Source organism: Coregonus clupeaformis, chromosome 39 (assembly GCF_020615455.1).
Source record: "Coregonus clupeaformis isolate EN_2021a chromosome 39, ASM2061545v1, whole genome shotgun sequence".
NCBI classification, from domain to species: Eukaryota; Metazoa; Chordata; class Actinopteri; order Salmoniformes; family Salmonidae; genus Coregonus; species Coregonus clupeaformis.
In genome coordinates this window covers 4,621,735-4,639,234 of record NC_059230.1, presented here as the reverse complement: position 1 = coordinate 4,639,234, position 17,500 = coordinate 4,621,735, and the positions used below count along the sequence as shown (strand labels likewise).

The 17,500-nt window shown below is 51.1% G+C and overlaps 1 protein-coding gene across 9 annotated transcripts in view; it reads left to right on the top strand.

Annotated features, from left to right (window-relative positions):
* Nucleotides 1-17,500, top strand: part of dysf (dysferlin, limb girdle muscular dystrophy 2B (autosomal recessive)) — a 145,388-nt gene that overhangs the window by 126,197 nt on the left and 1,691 nt on the right. For 8 of the 9 annotated variants that reach the window (XR_006657956.1, XM_045211867.1, XM_045211866.1 and 5 more), the window contains 8 exons: nucleotides 4,024-4,163; nucleotides 4,578-4,666; nucleotides 6,827-6,922; nucleotides 7,231-7,372; nucleotides 9,978-10,077; nucleotides 11,526-11,698; nucleotides 14,671-14,780; nucleotides 17,455-17,500. The exon at nucleotides 17,455-17,500 is cut by the window's right edge and continues 102 nt beyond it. Coding sequence is in view for 8 of the 9 variants with exons in the window: in XM_045211867.1 (XP_045067802.1) it covers nucleotides 4,024-4,163; nucleotides 4,578-4,666; nucleotides 6,827-6,922; nucleotides 7,231-7,372; nucleotides 9,978-10,077; nucleotides 11,526-11,698; nucleotides 14,671-14,780; nucleotides 17,455-17,500 (896 nt within the window). In the remaining variant the exon portion in view is untranslated. Of the gene's footprint in view, nucleotides 1-4,023; nucleotides 4,164-4,577; nucleotides 4,667-6,826; nucleotides 6,923-7,230; nucleotides 7,373-7,606; nucleotides 7,681-9,977; nucleotides 10,078-11,525; nucleotides 11,699-14,670; nucleotides 14,781-17,454 lie in introns of all 9 variants that reach the window. The other variant, XM_045211864.1, reaches the window with a different exon arrangement.

Sequence of the window (17,500 nt, the reverse complement as noted above, 5' to 3'; positions counted from 1 at the left end):
AGAGAGAGAGAGAGAGAGAGAGAGAGGAGAGAGAGAGAGATCGAGAGTCGAGATAGATCGAGAGAGAGTTGAATTGAGAGAGAGAGAGAGAGAGAGAGAGAGAGAGAGAGAGAGAGAGAGAGAGAGAGATTGAGAGAGAGAGAGAGAGAGAGAGAGAGAGAGAGAGAGAGAGAGAGAGAGATTGAGAGAGAGAGAGAGAGAGAGAGAAAAAAAAAAAAAAGGACAGTCTTCTTCAGAGGACATGAATACACTGCTGCTGACCTGAGGTGTGACAGCGGATGGCGATGTCAAATTGAATAACATTTTTTTTGTCACATGCTTGGTAAACAACAGGTGTGGATTCGCAGTGTAATGCTGACTTACGGACTCTTCCCAACAATGCAGAGAGAATAGAGAGATAATATAAAATTAATAACACCAGGAATAAATACACAATGATGTGTGATGTCCAGAACCGTTTTCGGGTCATAGGAAATGATGGCTCGGACATGATGTAAAAACAAAAATTCAGCATTAAAAAGAAACACACAAAATAGCAGTAAAACAGGCTGCTATCCACTGCAGCGCCGTCTCGTAACTGCGAATGAAGGGCAACTTACTATGGTGTTGACACACACACACCTCTCTGCAGTACTAACGGAATGACTTCTTCAAGTCTTCCATCATTAAAACATAAAACATACTGCGTCGGACATTCTGGGTCGGTTTGGTGCAGATAGTGCATCTGAGGAGAAATACATATGTGTTCCCTGGGTGTGTGAGTGAGTGAGAGTGAGAGTGAGTGTGTGTGAGTGTGTGTGTGTGATTGTGTGAGTGTGTGTTTGAGTGTGATTGTATGTGTGAATGTAAGTAGTAGCAGAGCAGAGGAAGGGCTGTGTAAACGTACAATGCCTCTGACACGTTGTATAAATTCACAGTATGTATATATCACTCTACACCACAGCCTCAACCTTCTCTCTCTGTTCTCTGTTTACTCTCTCTCCTCTCATTTTACATTTACATTTTAGTCATTTAGCAGACACTCTTATTCCCTGTGGGAATCGAACCCACAACCTTGGCGTTGCAAACGCCATGCTCTACCAACTGAGCTACATCCCTGCAGGCCATTCCCTCCCCTACCCTGGACTACGCTGGGCCAATTGTGCGCCGCCCCATGGGTCTCCCGGTCGCGGCCGGCTACGACAGAGCCTGGATTCGAACCAGGATCTCTAGTGGCACAGCTAGCACTGCAATACAGTGCCTTAGACCACTGCGCCTCCTCTCCTCTCCTCTCCTCTCCTCTCCTCTCTCTCCTCTCCTCTCCTCTCCTCTCCTCTCCTCTCCCTCTCCCTCTATTCAATGTCAATTCTGTTGAGATGAGACCCCTCAACTCTAGGGTATTCTTTGACCCTAAATACCAAGTTCTTAATGTCCCCCTCATTGTCTTTCTGTCCTCCCTCCTGTCCTCCCCCTCCCTCCTGTCCACCCCTAACCCTCCTGTCCTCCCCCCTCCCTCCTGTCCTCCCCCCTCCCTCCTGTCCTCCCCCCTTCCTGTCCTCCCCCCTCCCTCCTGTCCTCCCCCTTCCCTCCTGTCCTCCCCCCTCCCTCCTGTCCTCCCCCTTCCCTCCTGTCCTCCCCCTCCCTCCCGGCCTCCCCCCCTCCTGTCCTCCCCCCTCCCTCCTCTCCTCCCCCATCCCTCCTGTCCTCCCCCCTTCCTGTCCACCCCTTTCCCTCCTGTCCTCCCCCTCCCTCCTGTCCTCCCCCTCCCTCCTGTCCTCCCCTTCCTGTCCTCCCCCTCCCTCCTGTCCACCCCCTAACCCTCCTGTCCTCCCCCCCTCCCTCCTGTCCTCCCCCCTCCCTCCTGTCCTCCCCCCTCCCTCCTGTCCTCCCCCTCCCTCCTGTCCTCCCCCTCCCTCCTGTCCTCCCCCTCCCTCCTGTCCTCCCCCTCCCTCCTGTCCTCCCCCTCCCTCCTGTCCTCCCCCCTCCCTCCTGTCCTCCCCCCTCCCCCTGTCCTCCCCCTCCTCCCTCCTGTCCTCCCCCCTTCCTGTCCTCCCCCTCCCTCCTGTCCTCCCCCTCCCTCCTGTCCTCCCCCTCCCTCCTGTCCTCCCCCCTTCCTGTCCTCCCCCCTCCCTCCTGTCCTTCCCCCTCCCTCCAGTCCTCCCCCTCCCTCCTGTCCTCCCCCCTCCCTCCCTCCTGTCCTCCCCCCTCCCTCCTGTCCTCCCCCCCTTCCTGTCCTCCCCCCCTCCCTCCTGTCCTCCCCCCTCCCTCCTGGCCTCCCCCTCCCTCCTGTCCTCCCCCTTCCTGTCCTCCCCCCTCCCTCCAGTCCTCCCCTCCCTCCTGTCCTCCCCCTCCCTCCTGTCCACCCCTAACCCTCCTGTCCTCCCCCCTCCCTCCTGTCCTCCCCCCTCCCTCCTGTCCTCCCCTCCTCCTGTCCTCCCCCCACCCTCCTGTCCTCCCCCCTCCCTCCTGTCCTCCCCCCCTCCCTCCTGTCCTCCCCCTCCCTCCTGTCCACCCCTAACCCTCCTGTCCTCCCCCCTCCCTCCTGTCCTCCCCCTTCCTGTCCTCCCCCTCCCTCCTGTCCTTCCCCCCTCCCTCCAGTCCTCCCCCCTCCCTCCTGTCCTCCCCCCCTCCCTCCCTCCTGTCCTCCCCTCCCTCCTGTCCTCCCCCCTTCCTGTCCTCCCCCCTCCCTCCTGTCCTCCCCCCTCCCTCCTGTCCTCCCCCCCTTCCTGTCCTCCCCCCTCCCTCCAGTCCTCCCCCTCCCTCCTGTCCTCCCCCCTCCCTCCCTCCTGTCCTCCCCCTCCCTCCTGTCCACCCCTAAGTCTCCTGTCCTCCCCCCTCCCTCCTGTCCTCCCCCTCCCTCCTGTCCTCCCCCTCCCTCCTGTCCTCCCCCTCCCTCCTGTCCTCCCCCCACCCTCCTGTCCTCATCTGTTCCTCTTCCTTGTGGTTCTGACAGACACCAACTGTTTGGGCCATACTCTATGATACTGTACTCTATGTGGGACGTCATTCGTCTTACCAAGGTCATGGTTGCCATTTTGGTGATTTACGGCAAAGCGGTGTGTGTGTGTGTGTGTGGGTGTGTGCCAACGACAACACAGCGGTGAGCTCCTCGGTTACAGTAGAACGCCGACGCTCTCTGTTTCCACTGTAACCGCGGTTACCAGTGCGTCAGGCGCTTGTCAATCAGCCATCTTGTTTCATCCTCCCCTCCTCTCCTCTGTCTCCTCCTCCTCTCCTCTCCTCTCTCTCTCCTCCTCTCTCCTCCTCTCCTTCTCTCCTCTCCTCTCTCCTCCTCTCCTCTCTCCTCCTCTCTCCTCCCATCCTCTCCTCTCTCCTCCTCTCCTCTCTTTCCTCCTCCTCTCTCCTCCTCTCCTCTCTCTCCTCCTCCTCTCTCCTTCTCTCCTCTCCTCTCTCCTCCTCTCCTCTCTCTCCTCCTCTCTCCTCCCATCCTCTTCTCTCTCCTCCTCTCCTCTCTCTCCTCTTCCTCTCTCCTCCTCTCCTCTCTCTCCTCCTCCTCTCCTTCTCTCCTCTCCTCTCTTTTCCCCCTAAGAGAGGTGACTCTAGGTTCAACACCATAGACTTTCTGTCTTGGATGTTTGGTTGTATTTGGAACCCCTCATGATTTTCCTCTTGTGCGGTCAGTCTATGTGTTTTTTTAAACCAATGGATGATGATCCTTTAGATGAACAATTAAATTAATGATTTCAAACACAACGTTCCATTTCTGCTCGATACGCCCTGTCTTCGATACGCCCTGTCTTCGATACGCCCTGTCTTCGATACGCCCTGTCTTCGATACGCCCTGTCTTCGCATACGCCCTGTCTTCGATACACCCTCAGTTCTGAAGTCATATTTTGAAAGGTCATATCCACAGGGTGATTGGTTCAGGCCAGGTCATAACAGCTCAACAACTGTGTGGAACAAATTGCCAGATGAGTACAGTGTATTGTTGTGTAAATCTGTATGGGAATGCGTGAGTCCTCAAGATGAACAAATGGTTTTGTGACGACCTGTGACCTCCTATGTATCTATGTGTTCTACAGACGATGCAAAGCCCCCCAACCCTCATCTGGGACCCTTAGCGGAACGTTTGTCCCTTCTGATCCTGCGTAGACAGGGCCTGGTGCCTGAACACGTAGAAACACGGCCCCTCTTTAGTCCTCTGCAGCCTGACATAGAACAGGTAGGCACACATAGAGCAACAGGTGTGTGTTAATAAAGTTGAGTCAAACTTGATCCAACTATTCAAAGCTACTTTTGTTATCTTTTTTATTTTTTTTGTAATTTAGCAGACGCTCTTATCCAGAGTGACTTACAGGAGCAATTAGGGTTAAGTGCCTTGCTCAAGGGCACATGGACAGATTTTTCACCTAGTCGACTCAGGGATTAGAACCAGCGACCTTTCGGTTACTGGCACAACGCTCTTACCCACTAAGCTATCATTGGCATCTATTAGGAATGCTCACAGTATTCTGTTCCCCAAGAAGTATTACATATTTTTGTTATGATTAGTCGACCTCTCTGTCGTATGAGATATGCCACATATCTGTCACACCTAATCGCTGGTCTCTGATTGGTTTATTGTGCTGTCTATCAGGGGAGACTGCAGCTGTGGGTGGATGTCTTCCCCAAGTCCCTGGGTCCTCCTGGGCCTCCCTTCAACATTACACCACGCAAGGCCAAGAAGTAGGTAGTCTTGAGATGAAGTTTGAATAAAGTTTGATGCGATGTGATATTCAATCAAATCTAAATAGATGATCTTCACCAAGTGGTATTACATACAGCAATTCTGTCAATATCTGGAACACTACAAACTGGCCGTTATATAGATCCTTCATATGTAATTCCTTCATTTTGATGACTGCCTTCTAACTGTCCCTTACCTCTAACTGTCCCTCTAACTGTCCCTCTAACTGTCCCTCTAACTGTCCCTCTAACTGTCCCTCTAACTGTCCCTCTAACTGTCCCTCTAACTGTCCCTCTAACCGTCCCTTACCTCTAACTGTCCCTCTAACTGTCCCTCTAACTGTCCCTCTAACTGTCCATTTAACCGTCCCTTACCTCTAACTGTCCCTCTAACTGTCCCTCTAACTGTCCCTCTAACTGTCCCTCTAACTGTCCCTTACCTCTAACTGTCCCTCTAACTGTCCCGCTAACTGTCCCTTACCTCTAACTGTCCCTCTAACTGTCCCTCTAACTGTCCCTTACCTCTAACTGTCCCTCTAACTGTCCCTCTCACTGTCCCTTACCTCTAACTGTCCCTCTAACTGTCCCTCTTACTGTCCCTCTAACTGTCCCTCTAACTGTCCCTCTAACTGTCCCTTACCTCTAACTGTCCCTCTAACTGTCCCTCTAACTGTCCCTCTAACTGTCCCTTACCTCTAACTGTCCCTCTAACTGTCCCGCTAACTGTCCCTTACCTCTAACTGTCCCTCTAACTGTCCCTCTCACTGTCCCTTACCTCTAACTGTCCCTCTAACTGTCCCTCTAACTGTCCCTCTAACTGTCCCTCTAACTGTCCCTTACCTCTAACTGTCCCTCTAACTGTCCCTCTAACTGTCCCTCTAACTGTCCCTTACCACTTACTGTCCCTCTAACTGTCCCTTACCTCTAACTGTCCCTCTAACTGTCCCTCTAACTGTCCCTCTAACTGTCCCTCTAACTGTCCCTTACCTCTAACTGTCCCTCTAACTGTCCCTCTAACTGTCCTTCTAACTGTCCCTCTAACTGTCCCTCTAACTGTCCCTCTAACTGTCCCTTACCTCTAACTGTCCCTCTAACTGTCCCTCTAACTGTCCTTCTAACTGTCCCTCTAACTGTCCCTCTAACTGTCCCTCTAACTGTCCCTCTAACTGTCCCTCTAATTGTCCCTCTAACTGTCCCTCTAACTGTCCCTCTAACTGTCCCTCTAACTGTCCCTCTAACTGTCCCTCTAACTGTCCCTCTAATTGTCCCTCTAACTGTCCCTCTAACTGTCCCTCTAACTGTCCCTCTAACCGTCCCTCTAACTGTCCCTTACCTCTAACTGTCCCTCTAACTGTCCCTCTAACTGTCCCTCTAACTGTCCTTCTAACTGTCCCTCTAACTGTCCCTCTAACTGTCCCTCTAACTGTCCCTCTAACTGTCCCTCTAATTGTCCCTCTAACTGTCCCTCTAACTGTCCCTCTAACTGTCCCTCTAACTGTCCCTCTAACTGTCCCTCTAATTGTCCCTCTAACTGTCCTTCTAACTGTCCCTCTAACTGTCCCTCTAACTGTCCCTCTAACTGTCCCTTACCTCTAACTGTCCCTCTAACTGTCCCTCTAACTGTCCTTCTAACTGTCCCTCTAACTGTCCCTCTAACTGTCCCTCTAACTGTCCCTTACCTCTAACTGTCCCTCTAACTGTCCCTCTAACTGTCCCTCTAACTGTCCCTCTAACTGTCCCTCTAACTGTCCCTCTAACTGTCCCTCTAACTGTCCCTCTAATTGTCCCTCTAACTGTCCCTCTAACTGTCCCTCTAACTGTCCCTCTAACTGTCCCTCTAACTGTCCCTTACCTCTAACTGTCCCTCTAACTGTCCCTCTAACTGTCCCTTACCTCTAACTGTCCCTCTAACTGTCCCTCTAACTGTCCCTCTAACTGTCCCTCTAACTGTCCCTCTAACTGTCCCTCTAACTGTTCTTTCCCTCTAACTGTCCCTCTAACTGTCCCTCTAACTGTCCCTTACCTCTAACTGTCCCTCTACTGTCCCTCTAACTGTCCCTCTAACTGTCCCTCTAACTGTCCCTCTAACTGTCCCTCTAACTGTCCCTCTAACTGTCCCTCTAACTGTCCCTCTAACTGTCCCTTACCTCTAACTTCAAGGTTCTACCTGCGTTGCATCATATGGAACACCAGTGATGTCATCCTGGATGATGTCAGCCTGACCGGGGAGAAGATGAGTGACATCTACATCAAGGGGTGGGTCTTCATCTACTGTAAAAACGATATGGTCTTCATCTACTGTAAAAACGATATGGTCTTCATCTACTGTAAAAACGATATCTGCCGTAAACATCCTACATTACATGACCAAATGTGCTGATTGGCAGAATATTACTGCAGATGAAACTTACTTCAGGTGGCATAAACAGGTACAAATGTTTTGAAGTGGTCCGACAAGAACCCTCATTCCCATTGTCTGTTAGTTTAAACTTGGTTGGGATGGGTTGTGAACTCTTCAAAACGTTGTGAAATAGTGATCCTGAATGTACCCTGTTGTGTTGCAGGTGGCTCCACGGCCATGAGGACAACAAACAGAAGACAGACGTCCACTATCGCTCTTTAGGAGGAGAGGGTAACTTCAACTGGAGGTTCCTGTTCCCCTTCCACTACCTCCCAGCTGAACAACTCTGTACCATCGATAGGAAGGTGAGATAGAGGAGGGAGGGAGGGAGGGAGGAGGGAGGAAAGGGAAGGGAAGGAGGGAGGGACGGAGGAGGGAGGGAGGGAGGGAGGGAGGGAGGGAGGGAGGGAGGGAGGGAGGGGAAGGAAGGAGGAAGGAAGGAGGGAGGGAGGGAGGGGGGGGAAGGAGGAGGGAAGGAAGGAAGGAGGAAGGAAGGAAGGAAGGAAGGAGGGAGGGAGGGAGGGAGGGAGGGAGGGAGGGTAACTTCAACTGGAGGTTCCTGTTCCCCTTCCACTACCTCCCAGCTGAACAACTCTGTACCATCGATAGGAAGGTGAGATGGAGGAGGAGGGAGGGAAGGGAGGGAGGAGGGAGGGAGGGAGGAGGAGGGAGGGGGGAGGAGGGAGGGAGGGAGGAGAGGAGGGGAGGAAGGAGGAGGGAGGGAGGGAGGAGGGAGGAGGGAGGGAGGGAGGGAGGGAGGGAGGGAGGGAGGAAGGAAGGAAGGAAGGAAGGAAGGAAGGAAGGAAGGAGGGAGGGAGGGAGGGAGGGAGGGAGGGAGGGGGAGGGAGGGAGGGAGGAGGGAGGGAGGGAGGGAGGAGAGGGTAACTTCAACTGGAGGTTCCTGTTCCCCTTCCACTACCTACCAGTTGAACAACTCTGTACCATCGATAGGAAGGTGAGATAAAGGGAGGGAGGGAGGGAGGGAGGGAGGGAGGGAGGGAAGAGAGGAGAGGAGGGAGGGAAGGAAGAGAGGGTAACTTCAACAGGAAGGTGAGTGCACAGCTGTTGACTATTTTAATCAGGTGTTTTAGAACTGGAAGCCGGAAACAAAACCCTGCTCTCACTTGCAGCTCTCAAGGACATCAGTATATTTATAATCAGCATCATGACAACGACAAGTCTGTACCCACCCAGTTTAGTTGTTGGAAAAGAGGAGTAACTATATCTGTGATGGACATGCCACTCAGCAATTTGGCAGCAAAACAGCGTCCAAAAACGCTCCAACATAGAACATCAGTCTAAAGCCTGAAATACATCCAATGATCCAATGTTCACATTGTGTTTACGTTGTGTATCCCTGTGTGGTTGCCATGGTATGTATTTAAACACGTTGTAGTGTGTAGTTGTGAAGTCTTCATTATCTGGACAGTGTTGGAGGAGTATATCTGTCATTGTCTCTCCAGTGTGTCTCAGTCTCGCTGTCAGAGACTCTGCTGGCACCATGGTGTCTGGCTAGGATGACACTGTCTGGCAGTGGAGTGTGGATGTAGTGTTACGGTGAAGGTAGCAATGTAATGATAGTTGTGAGCACTCAGTGTTACTATGCAGTCTGTTCTCCCTTTCTCCACCCTCAACCGCTTCCATTCCTTTCTCTCCCTGTATCTCCCTTTGTCTAATATTCTTCTTCTTCTTCTTCTTCTTCTTCTTCTTCTTCTTCTTCTTCTTCTTCTTCAATCTTCTTCTTCTTCTTCAAATTTCTTCTTCAATCTTCTTCTTCTTCTTCTTCTTCTTCTTCTTCTTCTTCTTCAATTTTCTTCTTCTTCTTCTACTTCTTCTTCTTCTTCAATTTTCTTCTTCTTCTTCTTCTTCTTCTTCTTCTTCTTATTCAATTTTCTTCTTCTTCTTCTTCTTCTTCTTCTTCTTCAATTTTCTTCTTCTTCTTCTTCTTCTTCTTCTTCTTAAATCTTCTTCTTAAATCTTCTTCTTCTTCTTCTTCTTCAATTTTCTTCTTCAATCTTCTTCTTCTTCTTCTTCTTCTTCTTCTTCTTCTTCTTCTTCTTCTTCTTCTTCTTCTTCTTCTTCTTCTTCTTCTTCTTCAATCTTCTACTTCTTCTTCTTCTTCTTCTTCTTAAATCTTCTTCTTCTTCTTCTTCTTCTTCTTCTTCAATTTTCTTCTTCTTCTTCTTCTTCTTCTTCAATCTTCTTCTTCTTCTTCTTCTTCTTCTTCTTCTTCTTCAATTTTCTTCTTCTTCTTCTTCTTCTTCTTCTTCTTCTTCTTCTTCTTCTTCAATTTTCTTCTTCTTCTTCTTCAATTTTCTTCTTCTTCTTCTTCAATCTTCTTCTTCTTCTTCTTCTTCTTCTTCTTCTTCTTCTTCTTCTTCTTATCTTCTTCTTCAATCTTCTTCTTCAATCTTCTTCTTCAATCTTCTTCTTCAATCTTCTTCTTCTTCTTCTTCTTCAATCTTCTTCTTCAATCTTTTTCTTCAATTTTCTTCTTCTTCTTCTTCTTCAATTTTCTTCTTCTTCTTCTTCTTCAATCTTCTTCTTCTTCTTCTTCTTCTTCTTCTTCTTCAATCTTCTTCTTCAATCTTCTTCTTCAATCTTCCTCTTCCTCTTCTTCTTCTTCTTCAATCTTCTTCTTCAATCTTCCTCTTCTTCTTCTTCTTCTTCTTCTTCTTCAATCTTCTTCTTCTTCTTCTTCTTCTTCAATCTTCTTCTTCAATCTTCTTCTTCAATCTTCCTCTTCCTCTTCTTCTTCTTCTTCTCCTTCTTCTTCTTCTTCTTTTTCTTTTTCTTTTTCTTCTTCTTCTTCTTCTTCTTATTCTTCTTCTTCTTCTTCTTCTTCTTCTTCTTCTTCTTCTTCTTCTTCTTCTTCTTCCTCTTCAATTTTCTTCTTCTTCTCTCCTTCAGGAACACTTCTGGAGTCTGGATAAGAACGAGACGAAAGTTCCTCCTAAAATCACCATCCAGATTTGGGACAACGACAAGTTCTCTTTCGACGACTACCTCGGTAACACACTGTCTGTCTGTCTGTGTGTGTGTGTGTGTGGGGGGGTGGGGGGGGGGTGTATGTGTCCATCAAACTTGCTCACCAACTGAAGTCACTCCAACTGAATTTCTCTTTCTATCTTTCCGTCTCTCTCTCCCTTTCACTTCACACACCCCATATAGCCTACGTTTTCCTCTCTCTCTCTCTCTCTCTCTCTCTCTCTCTCTCTCTCTCTCTCTCTCTCTCTCTCTGTCTCTTGCTTTCTCTCTGTCTCTCTGTCTCTCTCTCTCTCTCTCTCTCTCTCTCTGTCTCTCTCTCTCTCTCTCTCTCTCCTCTCTTTTTCTCTCTCTCTCTCACTATATATATGTCTCTTTCCATTCCATCTTTTCCTCCGTCCCTCCAGGTCTGTTAAATGCCCCATTAGTCATCTCTGACATGACAAGAACAAAACCAGTAAAAACACACTACTGATAGGAACCTGATGTGTGTGTGTGTGAGTGTGTGCGTATTTCTGTCCAACTCAACCCTTGCATGAACCACACACACTGCTACTTGCACAGTAGACATTTTTTACAGTTGATTTAGAAGTTCATCTGCTGTGAAAACAATGTGTGTGTGTGTGTCAGTCTACATATGACAGATATCTTCTCAATTATTACTGCACTGATAATGCTGTCAGCACATTCTAAGGAAGGGAGTGATGTTAGTTTCTCTACGTTTTAGAGCCCTCTCCCTCCCTCCCTCCCTCCCTCCCTCCCTCCCTCCCTCCCTCCCTCCCTCCCTCCCTCCCTCCCTCCCCTCCCTCCCTCCCTCCCTCCCTCCCTCCCTCCCTCCCTCCCTCCCTCCCTCCCTGCCTGCCTGCCTGCCTCCCTCCCTCCCTCCTCCCTCCTCCCTCCCTCCTCCCTCCCTCCCTCCTCCCTCCCTCCCTCCCTGCCTGCCTCCCTCCCTCCCTCCTCCCTCCCTCCCCCTCCCTCCCTCCCTCCCTCCCTCCCTCCCTCCCTCCCTCCCTCCCTGCCTCCCTCCCTCCCTCCCTCCCTGCCTCCCTCCCTCCCTCCCTCCCTCCCTCTCCCTGCCTCCCTCCCTCCCTCCCTCCCTCCTTTCTTTCTTTCTTTTTTTTTCTTTTTTTTTTTTTTTTTCTTTCTTTCTTTCTTTCTTCTTTCCTTTCTTTCTTTCTTTTCTTTTTCCTTCTTCTTTCCTCTCTCTCTCCGTCTCTCTCGCTCCCTCTCCCTCTCCTTCTCTCTCTCTCTCTCCCCCTCTCCCTCTCCCTCCCTCTCCCTCCCTCTCTCTCTACTCCACTCCACTTCTCTCCCTCCACGATTTTCCTTCCAACCATCCCATCTATCGCCCCCATGTCTTCCCTTTCTCCCCCCCACTCCCCGATCATTCTCCTACCTTCCCCACTCTCTATATCTTTCCAGTTGTCTCCATCTCCAATTGGACAATAAAGTAATCTTGTCTCCCTCCTCCAGGTTGTCTAGAGATGGATCTTCATCACATGCAGCGACCAGCTAAATCACCAGAGAAGTGCACCTTGGAAATACTGTCACAGGGACAGGAGAAACTGGTGTCGCTGTTCCAGCAGAAGACGGTCAAGGGGTGGTGGCCGTGTGTGTGTGACAGCAACGGGGAAAAGATCATCGCTGTGAGTAGACACACACACACACACACACACACACATATACACACTAACAAACACACACACACACACACACACACACAAACATATACACACTAACAAACACACACACGCACACACACACACACACACATACAGTACCGGTCAAAAGTTTGGACACACCTACTAATTCAAGGGTTTTTCTTTATTTTTTACTATTTTCTTTATTTTAGAATAATAGTGAAGACATCAAAACTATGAAATAACACATATGGAATCATTTAGTAACCAAAAAAGTGTTAACAAATCAAAATATATTTTAGATTTTAGATTGTTCACAGTAGCCACCCTTTGCCTTGATGACAGCTTTGCACACTCTTGGCATTCTCTCAACCAGCTTCACCTGGAATGCTTTTCCAACAGTCTTGAAGGAGTTCCCACATATGCTGAGCACTTGTTGGCTGCTTTTCCTTCACTCTGCGGTCCAACTCATCCCAAACCATCTCAATTGCATTGAGTTCGGGTGATTGTGGAGGCCAGGTCATCTGATGCAGCACTCCATCACTCTCTTCTTTGGTCAAATAGCCCTTACACAGCCTGGAGGTGTGTTGGGTCATTGTCCTGTTGAAAAACAAATGATAGTCCCACTAAGCCCAAAACAGATGGGATGGCATGTTGCTGCAGAATACTGTGGTAGCCATGCTGGTTAAGTGTGCCTTGAATTCTAAATAAATCACTGACAGTGTCACCAGAAAAACACCCCCACACCATAACACTTCCTCCTCCATGCTTTACGGTGGGAAATACATTTACAGAGATCATCCGTTCACCCACACCATGTCTCACAAAGCCACGGCGGTTGGAACCAAAAATCTCAAATTTGGACTCCAGACCAAAGGACAAATTTCCACCGGTCTAATGTCCATTGCTCGTGTTTCTTGGCCCAAGCAAGTCTCTTCTTCTTCTTGGTGTCCTTTCGTAGTGGTTTGTTTGCAGCAATTCGACCATGAAGGCCTGATTCACACAGTCTCCTCTGAACAGTTAATGTTGAGATGTGTCTGTTACTTGAACTCTGTGAAGCATTTATTTGGGCTGCAATTTCTGAGGCTGGTAACTCTAATGAACTTATCCTCTACAGCAGAGGTAACTCTGGGTCTTCCATTCCTGTGGCGGTCCTCATGAGAGCCAGTTTCATCATAGCGTTTGATGGTTTTTGCGACTGCACTTGAAGAAACTTTAAAAGTTCTTGAAATGTTCCGTATTAACTGACCTTCATGTCTTAAAGTAATGATGGACTGTTGTTTCTCTTTGCTTATTTGAGCTGTTTTTGCCATGATATGGACTTGGTATTTTACCAAATAGGGCTATATTCTGTATACCACCCCTACCTTGTCACAACACAACTGATTGGCTCAAACGCATTAAGAAGGAAAGAAATTCCACAAATTAACTTTTAAGAAGGCACACCTGTTAATTGAAATCCATTCCAGGTTACTAACTCATGAAGGTGGTTGAGAGAATTCCAAGCCTGTGCAAAGCTGTCATCAAGTCAAAGGGTGGCTATTTGAAGAATCTCAAATATATAATATATTTTGATTTGTTTAACACTTTTTTGGTTACTACATTCCATATGTGTTATTACATCGTTGTGATGTCTTCACTATTATTTTACAATGTAGAAAATAGTAAAAATAAAGAAAAACCAATTGAATGAGTAAGTGTTCTAAAAACGTTTGACCTGTATTGTAAATGTTAAGAATATTTTATTATTCGTATTATTCAATAATAGTATTTTTAATAGAAAGTTTCTTCATATTTTGTGTTATACTCATCACTCCTCTCCCTCCCCCTGTTCTCCCTCCCCCCTCCTCTCCCTCCCCCTGTTCTCCCTCCCCCCTCCTCTCCCTCCCCCATGTTCTCCCTCCCCCTGTTCTCCCTCCCCCTCCTCTCCCTCCCCCCTGTTCTCCCTCCCCCCTGTTCTCCCTCCCCTCTCCTCTCCCCCCTCCTTACCCTCCCCCCTCCTCTCCCTCCTCCCTGTTCTCCCTCCCCCTCCTGTCCCCCCTCCTTATCCTCCCCCTGTTCTCCCTCCCCCTCCTCTCCCCCTCCTCTCCCCCTGTTCTCCCTCCCCCTCCTCTCCCTCCCCCCTGTTCTCCCTCCCCCTCCTCTCCCCCTGTTCTCCCTCCCCCCTCCTCTCCCTGTTCCCACTCCCCCTCCTCTCCCCCTCCTTCCCTCCCCCCTGTTCTCCCTTCCACCTCCTCTCCCCCCCTCCTCTCCTCCCCCCTGTTCTCCCTCCCCCTCCTCTCCCCCTCCTTACCCCCCTGTTCTCCCCCCTCCTCTCCCTCCCCCTGTTCTCCCTCCCCCTGTTCTCCCTCCCCCTGTTCTCCCCCCCCTCCCCCCTCTTCTCCCTCCCCCTGTTCTCCCTCCCCCCTCCTCTCCCCTCCTCTCCCTCCCCACTGTTCTCCCTCCCCTCCTCTCCCCCTCCTTACCCTCCTGTTCTCCCTCCCCTCTCCTCTCCCCCCTCCTTACCCTCCCCCTGTTCTCCTCCCCCTCCTCTCCCCCTCCCCCCTGTTCTCCCTCCCCCCTCCTCTCCCCCCTCCTTACCCTCCCCCTGTTCTCCCTCCCCCCTCCTCTCCCCCCTCCTCTCCCCCTCCTTACCCTCCCCCTGTTCTCCCTCCCCTCCTCTCCCCCCTCCTTACCCTCCCCCTGTTCTCCCTCCCCTCTCCTCTCCCCTCCTTCCCTCCCCTGTTCTCCCTCCCCCTCCTCTCCCCCTCCTTCCCCTCCCCCTGTTCTCCCCTTCCCCCTCCTCTCCCCCTCCTTACCCTCCCCCTGTTCTCCCTCCCCCTCCTCTCCCCCTCCTTACCCTCCCCCTGTTCTCCCTCCCCCTCCTCTCCCTCCTCTCCCTCCCCCTGTTCACCCCCCTCGTCCCCCCTCGCCCCTCCCTCCTCGTCACACCCCCACCCCTCTCCCTCCCCCTCTTCTCCCTCCCCCACTCCCTCTAGGGTAAAGTAGAGATGTCTCTAGAGATTGTTTCAGAGCAGGAGCAGGATGAGAGACCGGCAGGACAGGGCAGAGATGAACCCAACATGAACCCTCACCTGGAGGAACCACAGTGAGTGACACACATTACCTGTCCTCCTCTGATCTAAAAACCCATCAAAATGAAAGGTTACTGAGCCTTGATTCAGTTGGTTGAAGCGCTGTTTTACTCCAGTCTGTCCATGAATTCTCAGAACATTTGGGGTCTCGAAAGGTTCCCTGCACATTTGACAGTGGCTCCCAAAGATGTAACCATCTAGTCTTGCCAGAGACATTGTTCCCTAAATATTCTATCCACATACTGTACTGTCCATAATGTCTTTACATCCCATCACACACATATATATATATATATATACAGTGCATTCTGAAACTATTCAGACCCCTTGACTTTTTCCACATTTTGTTACGTTACAGCATTATTATAAAATGGATTCAATAGTTTTTCCCCCCTCATCAATCTACACACAATACCCCATAATGACAAAGTAAAAACAGGTTTTTAGATTTTTGGGCTAATTTATTAAAAATAAAAAACGGAAATATTACATTTACATAAGTATTCACATCTTTGAGCGGCCCAGCCAGAGCCCGGACTTGAACCCGATCGAACATCTGTGGAGAGACCTAAAAATAGCTGTGCATTGACGCTCCCCATCCAACCTGACAGAGCTTGAGTGGATCTGCAAAGAAGAATGGGAGAAACTCCCCAAATACAGGTGTGCCAAGCTTGTCGCGTCATACCCAAGAAGACTCGAGGCTGTAATCGCTGCCAAAGGTGCTTCAACAAAGTACTGAGTAAAGGGTTTGAATACTTAGGTAAATGTGATATTTCAGTTGTTGTTGTTTTTTATAAATGTGAGAAAGAAAATATTCCGCAAAAACCTGTTTTTGCTTTGTCATTATGGGGTATTGTGTGTAGATTGATGAGGGGGAAAAAACAATGTAATCCATTTTAGAATAAGGCTGTAACGTAACAAAATGTGGAAAAAGGGAAGGGGCCTGAATACTTTCGGAATGCACTGTATTTATACTCCGGACTCCGACATTGCTCGTCCTAATATTTATATATTTCTTAATTCCATTCTTGTACTTTTATATTTGTGTATTGTTAGATATTACTGCACTGTTGGAGCTTGGAACCCAAGCATTTAGCTACACCCGCAATAAAATCAGCTAAATATGTGTAGTACATCCTGTTATACTAATTAATATTTTTCTCTCTCTCTCTCTCTCTCTCTCGCCACCCCTCTCTCTCTCCTCTCTCCCCCTCCCCCCTCTCTCCCCTCCCCCTTCTCTCTCTCCTCTCTCCCCCTCCCCCTCTCTCCCCACCCCCTCTCTCTCTCCTCTCTCCCCCCTCCCTCTCTCCCTCCCCTCTCTCTCTCCTCTCTCCCCCCTCCCCCCTCTCTCCCGCCCCCCTCTCTCTCTCCTCTCTCCCCCCTCCCCCCTCTCTCCCACCCCCCCTCTCTCTCTCCTCTCTCCCCCTTCCCCTCTCTCCCCGCCCCTCTCTCTCTCCTCTCTCCTCCCCCTCTCTCCCCACCCCCCTCTCTCTCTCCTCTCTCCCCCCTCCCCCTCTCTCCCCTCCCCATCTCTCTCTCCTATCTCCCCCCTCCCCCTCCCCCTCTCTCTCTCCTCTCTCCCCCCTCCCCCTCTCTCCCCGCCCCCTCTCTCTCCTATCTCCCCCCTCCCCCCTCTCTCCCCCCCCCCTCTCTCTCCTATCTCCCCCCTCCCCCTCTCTCCCCCCCCCTCTCTCTCCCCTCTCTCCCCCCTCCCCCTCTCTCCCTGCCCCCCTCTCTCTCTCCTCTCTCCCCCCTCCCCCTCTCTCCCCTCCCCATCTCTCTCTCCTCTCTCCCCCTCCCCTCTCTCCCCACCCCTCTCTCTCTCCTCTCTCCCCCTCCCTCTCTCCCGCCCCCTCTCTCTCTCCTCTCTCCCCCCTCCCCCTCTCTCCCCGCCCCCTCTCTCTCTCCTCTCTCCCCCCTCCCCCTCTCTCCCGCCCCCTCTTTCTCTCCTCTTCCCCCCCCTCTCTCCCGCCCCCTCTCTCTCTCCTCTCTCCTCTCTCCCCCCTCCCCCTCTCTCCCCCTCCCCTCTCTCTCTCCTCTCTCCCCCCTCCCCCTCTCTCCCCCGCCCCTCTCTCTCTCCTCTCTCCCCCCTCCCCCCTCTCCCTGCCCCCTCTCTCTCTCCTCTCTCCCCCCTCCCCCTCTCTCCCGCCCCCTCTCTCTCTCCTCTCTCCCCCCCTCCCCCTCCCCTCTCTCCCCCGCCCCTCTCTCTCTCCTCTCTCCCCCCTCCCCCTCTCTCCCCTCCCCCTCTCTCTCTCCTCTCTCCCCCTCCCCCTCTCTCCCCGCCCCCTCTCTCTCTCCTCTCTCCCCCCTCCCCCTTTCCCCGTCTCCTCTCTCTCTCTCCTCTCTCCCCCCGCCCCCTCTCTCCCCGCCCCTTCTCTCTCTCCTCTCTCCTCCTCCCCCTCTCTCTCCCCGCCCCCTCTCTCTCTCCTCTTTCCCCCCGCCCCCTCTCTCCCCGCCCCCCTCTCTCTCCTCTCTCCCCCCCTCCCCCTCTCTCCCCGCCCCCCCTTCTCTCCTCTCTCCCCCTCCCTTTCTCTCTCTCCTCTCTCTCCCCCCCCCCCTCTCTCTCTCCTCTCTCTCCCGCCCCCTCTCTCTCACCTCTCTCTCCCGCCCCTCTCTCTCTCCTCTCTCCCCCCTCCCCCTCTCTCTCCCCCTCCCCTTCTCTCTCCCCTCTCGCTCTCTTTTCTCCAGACGTCCAGAGACATCGTTCCTGTGGTTCTCCTCTCCCTACAAGACG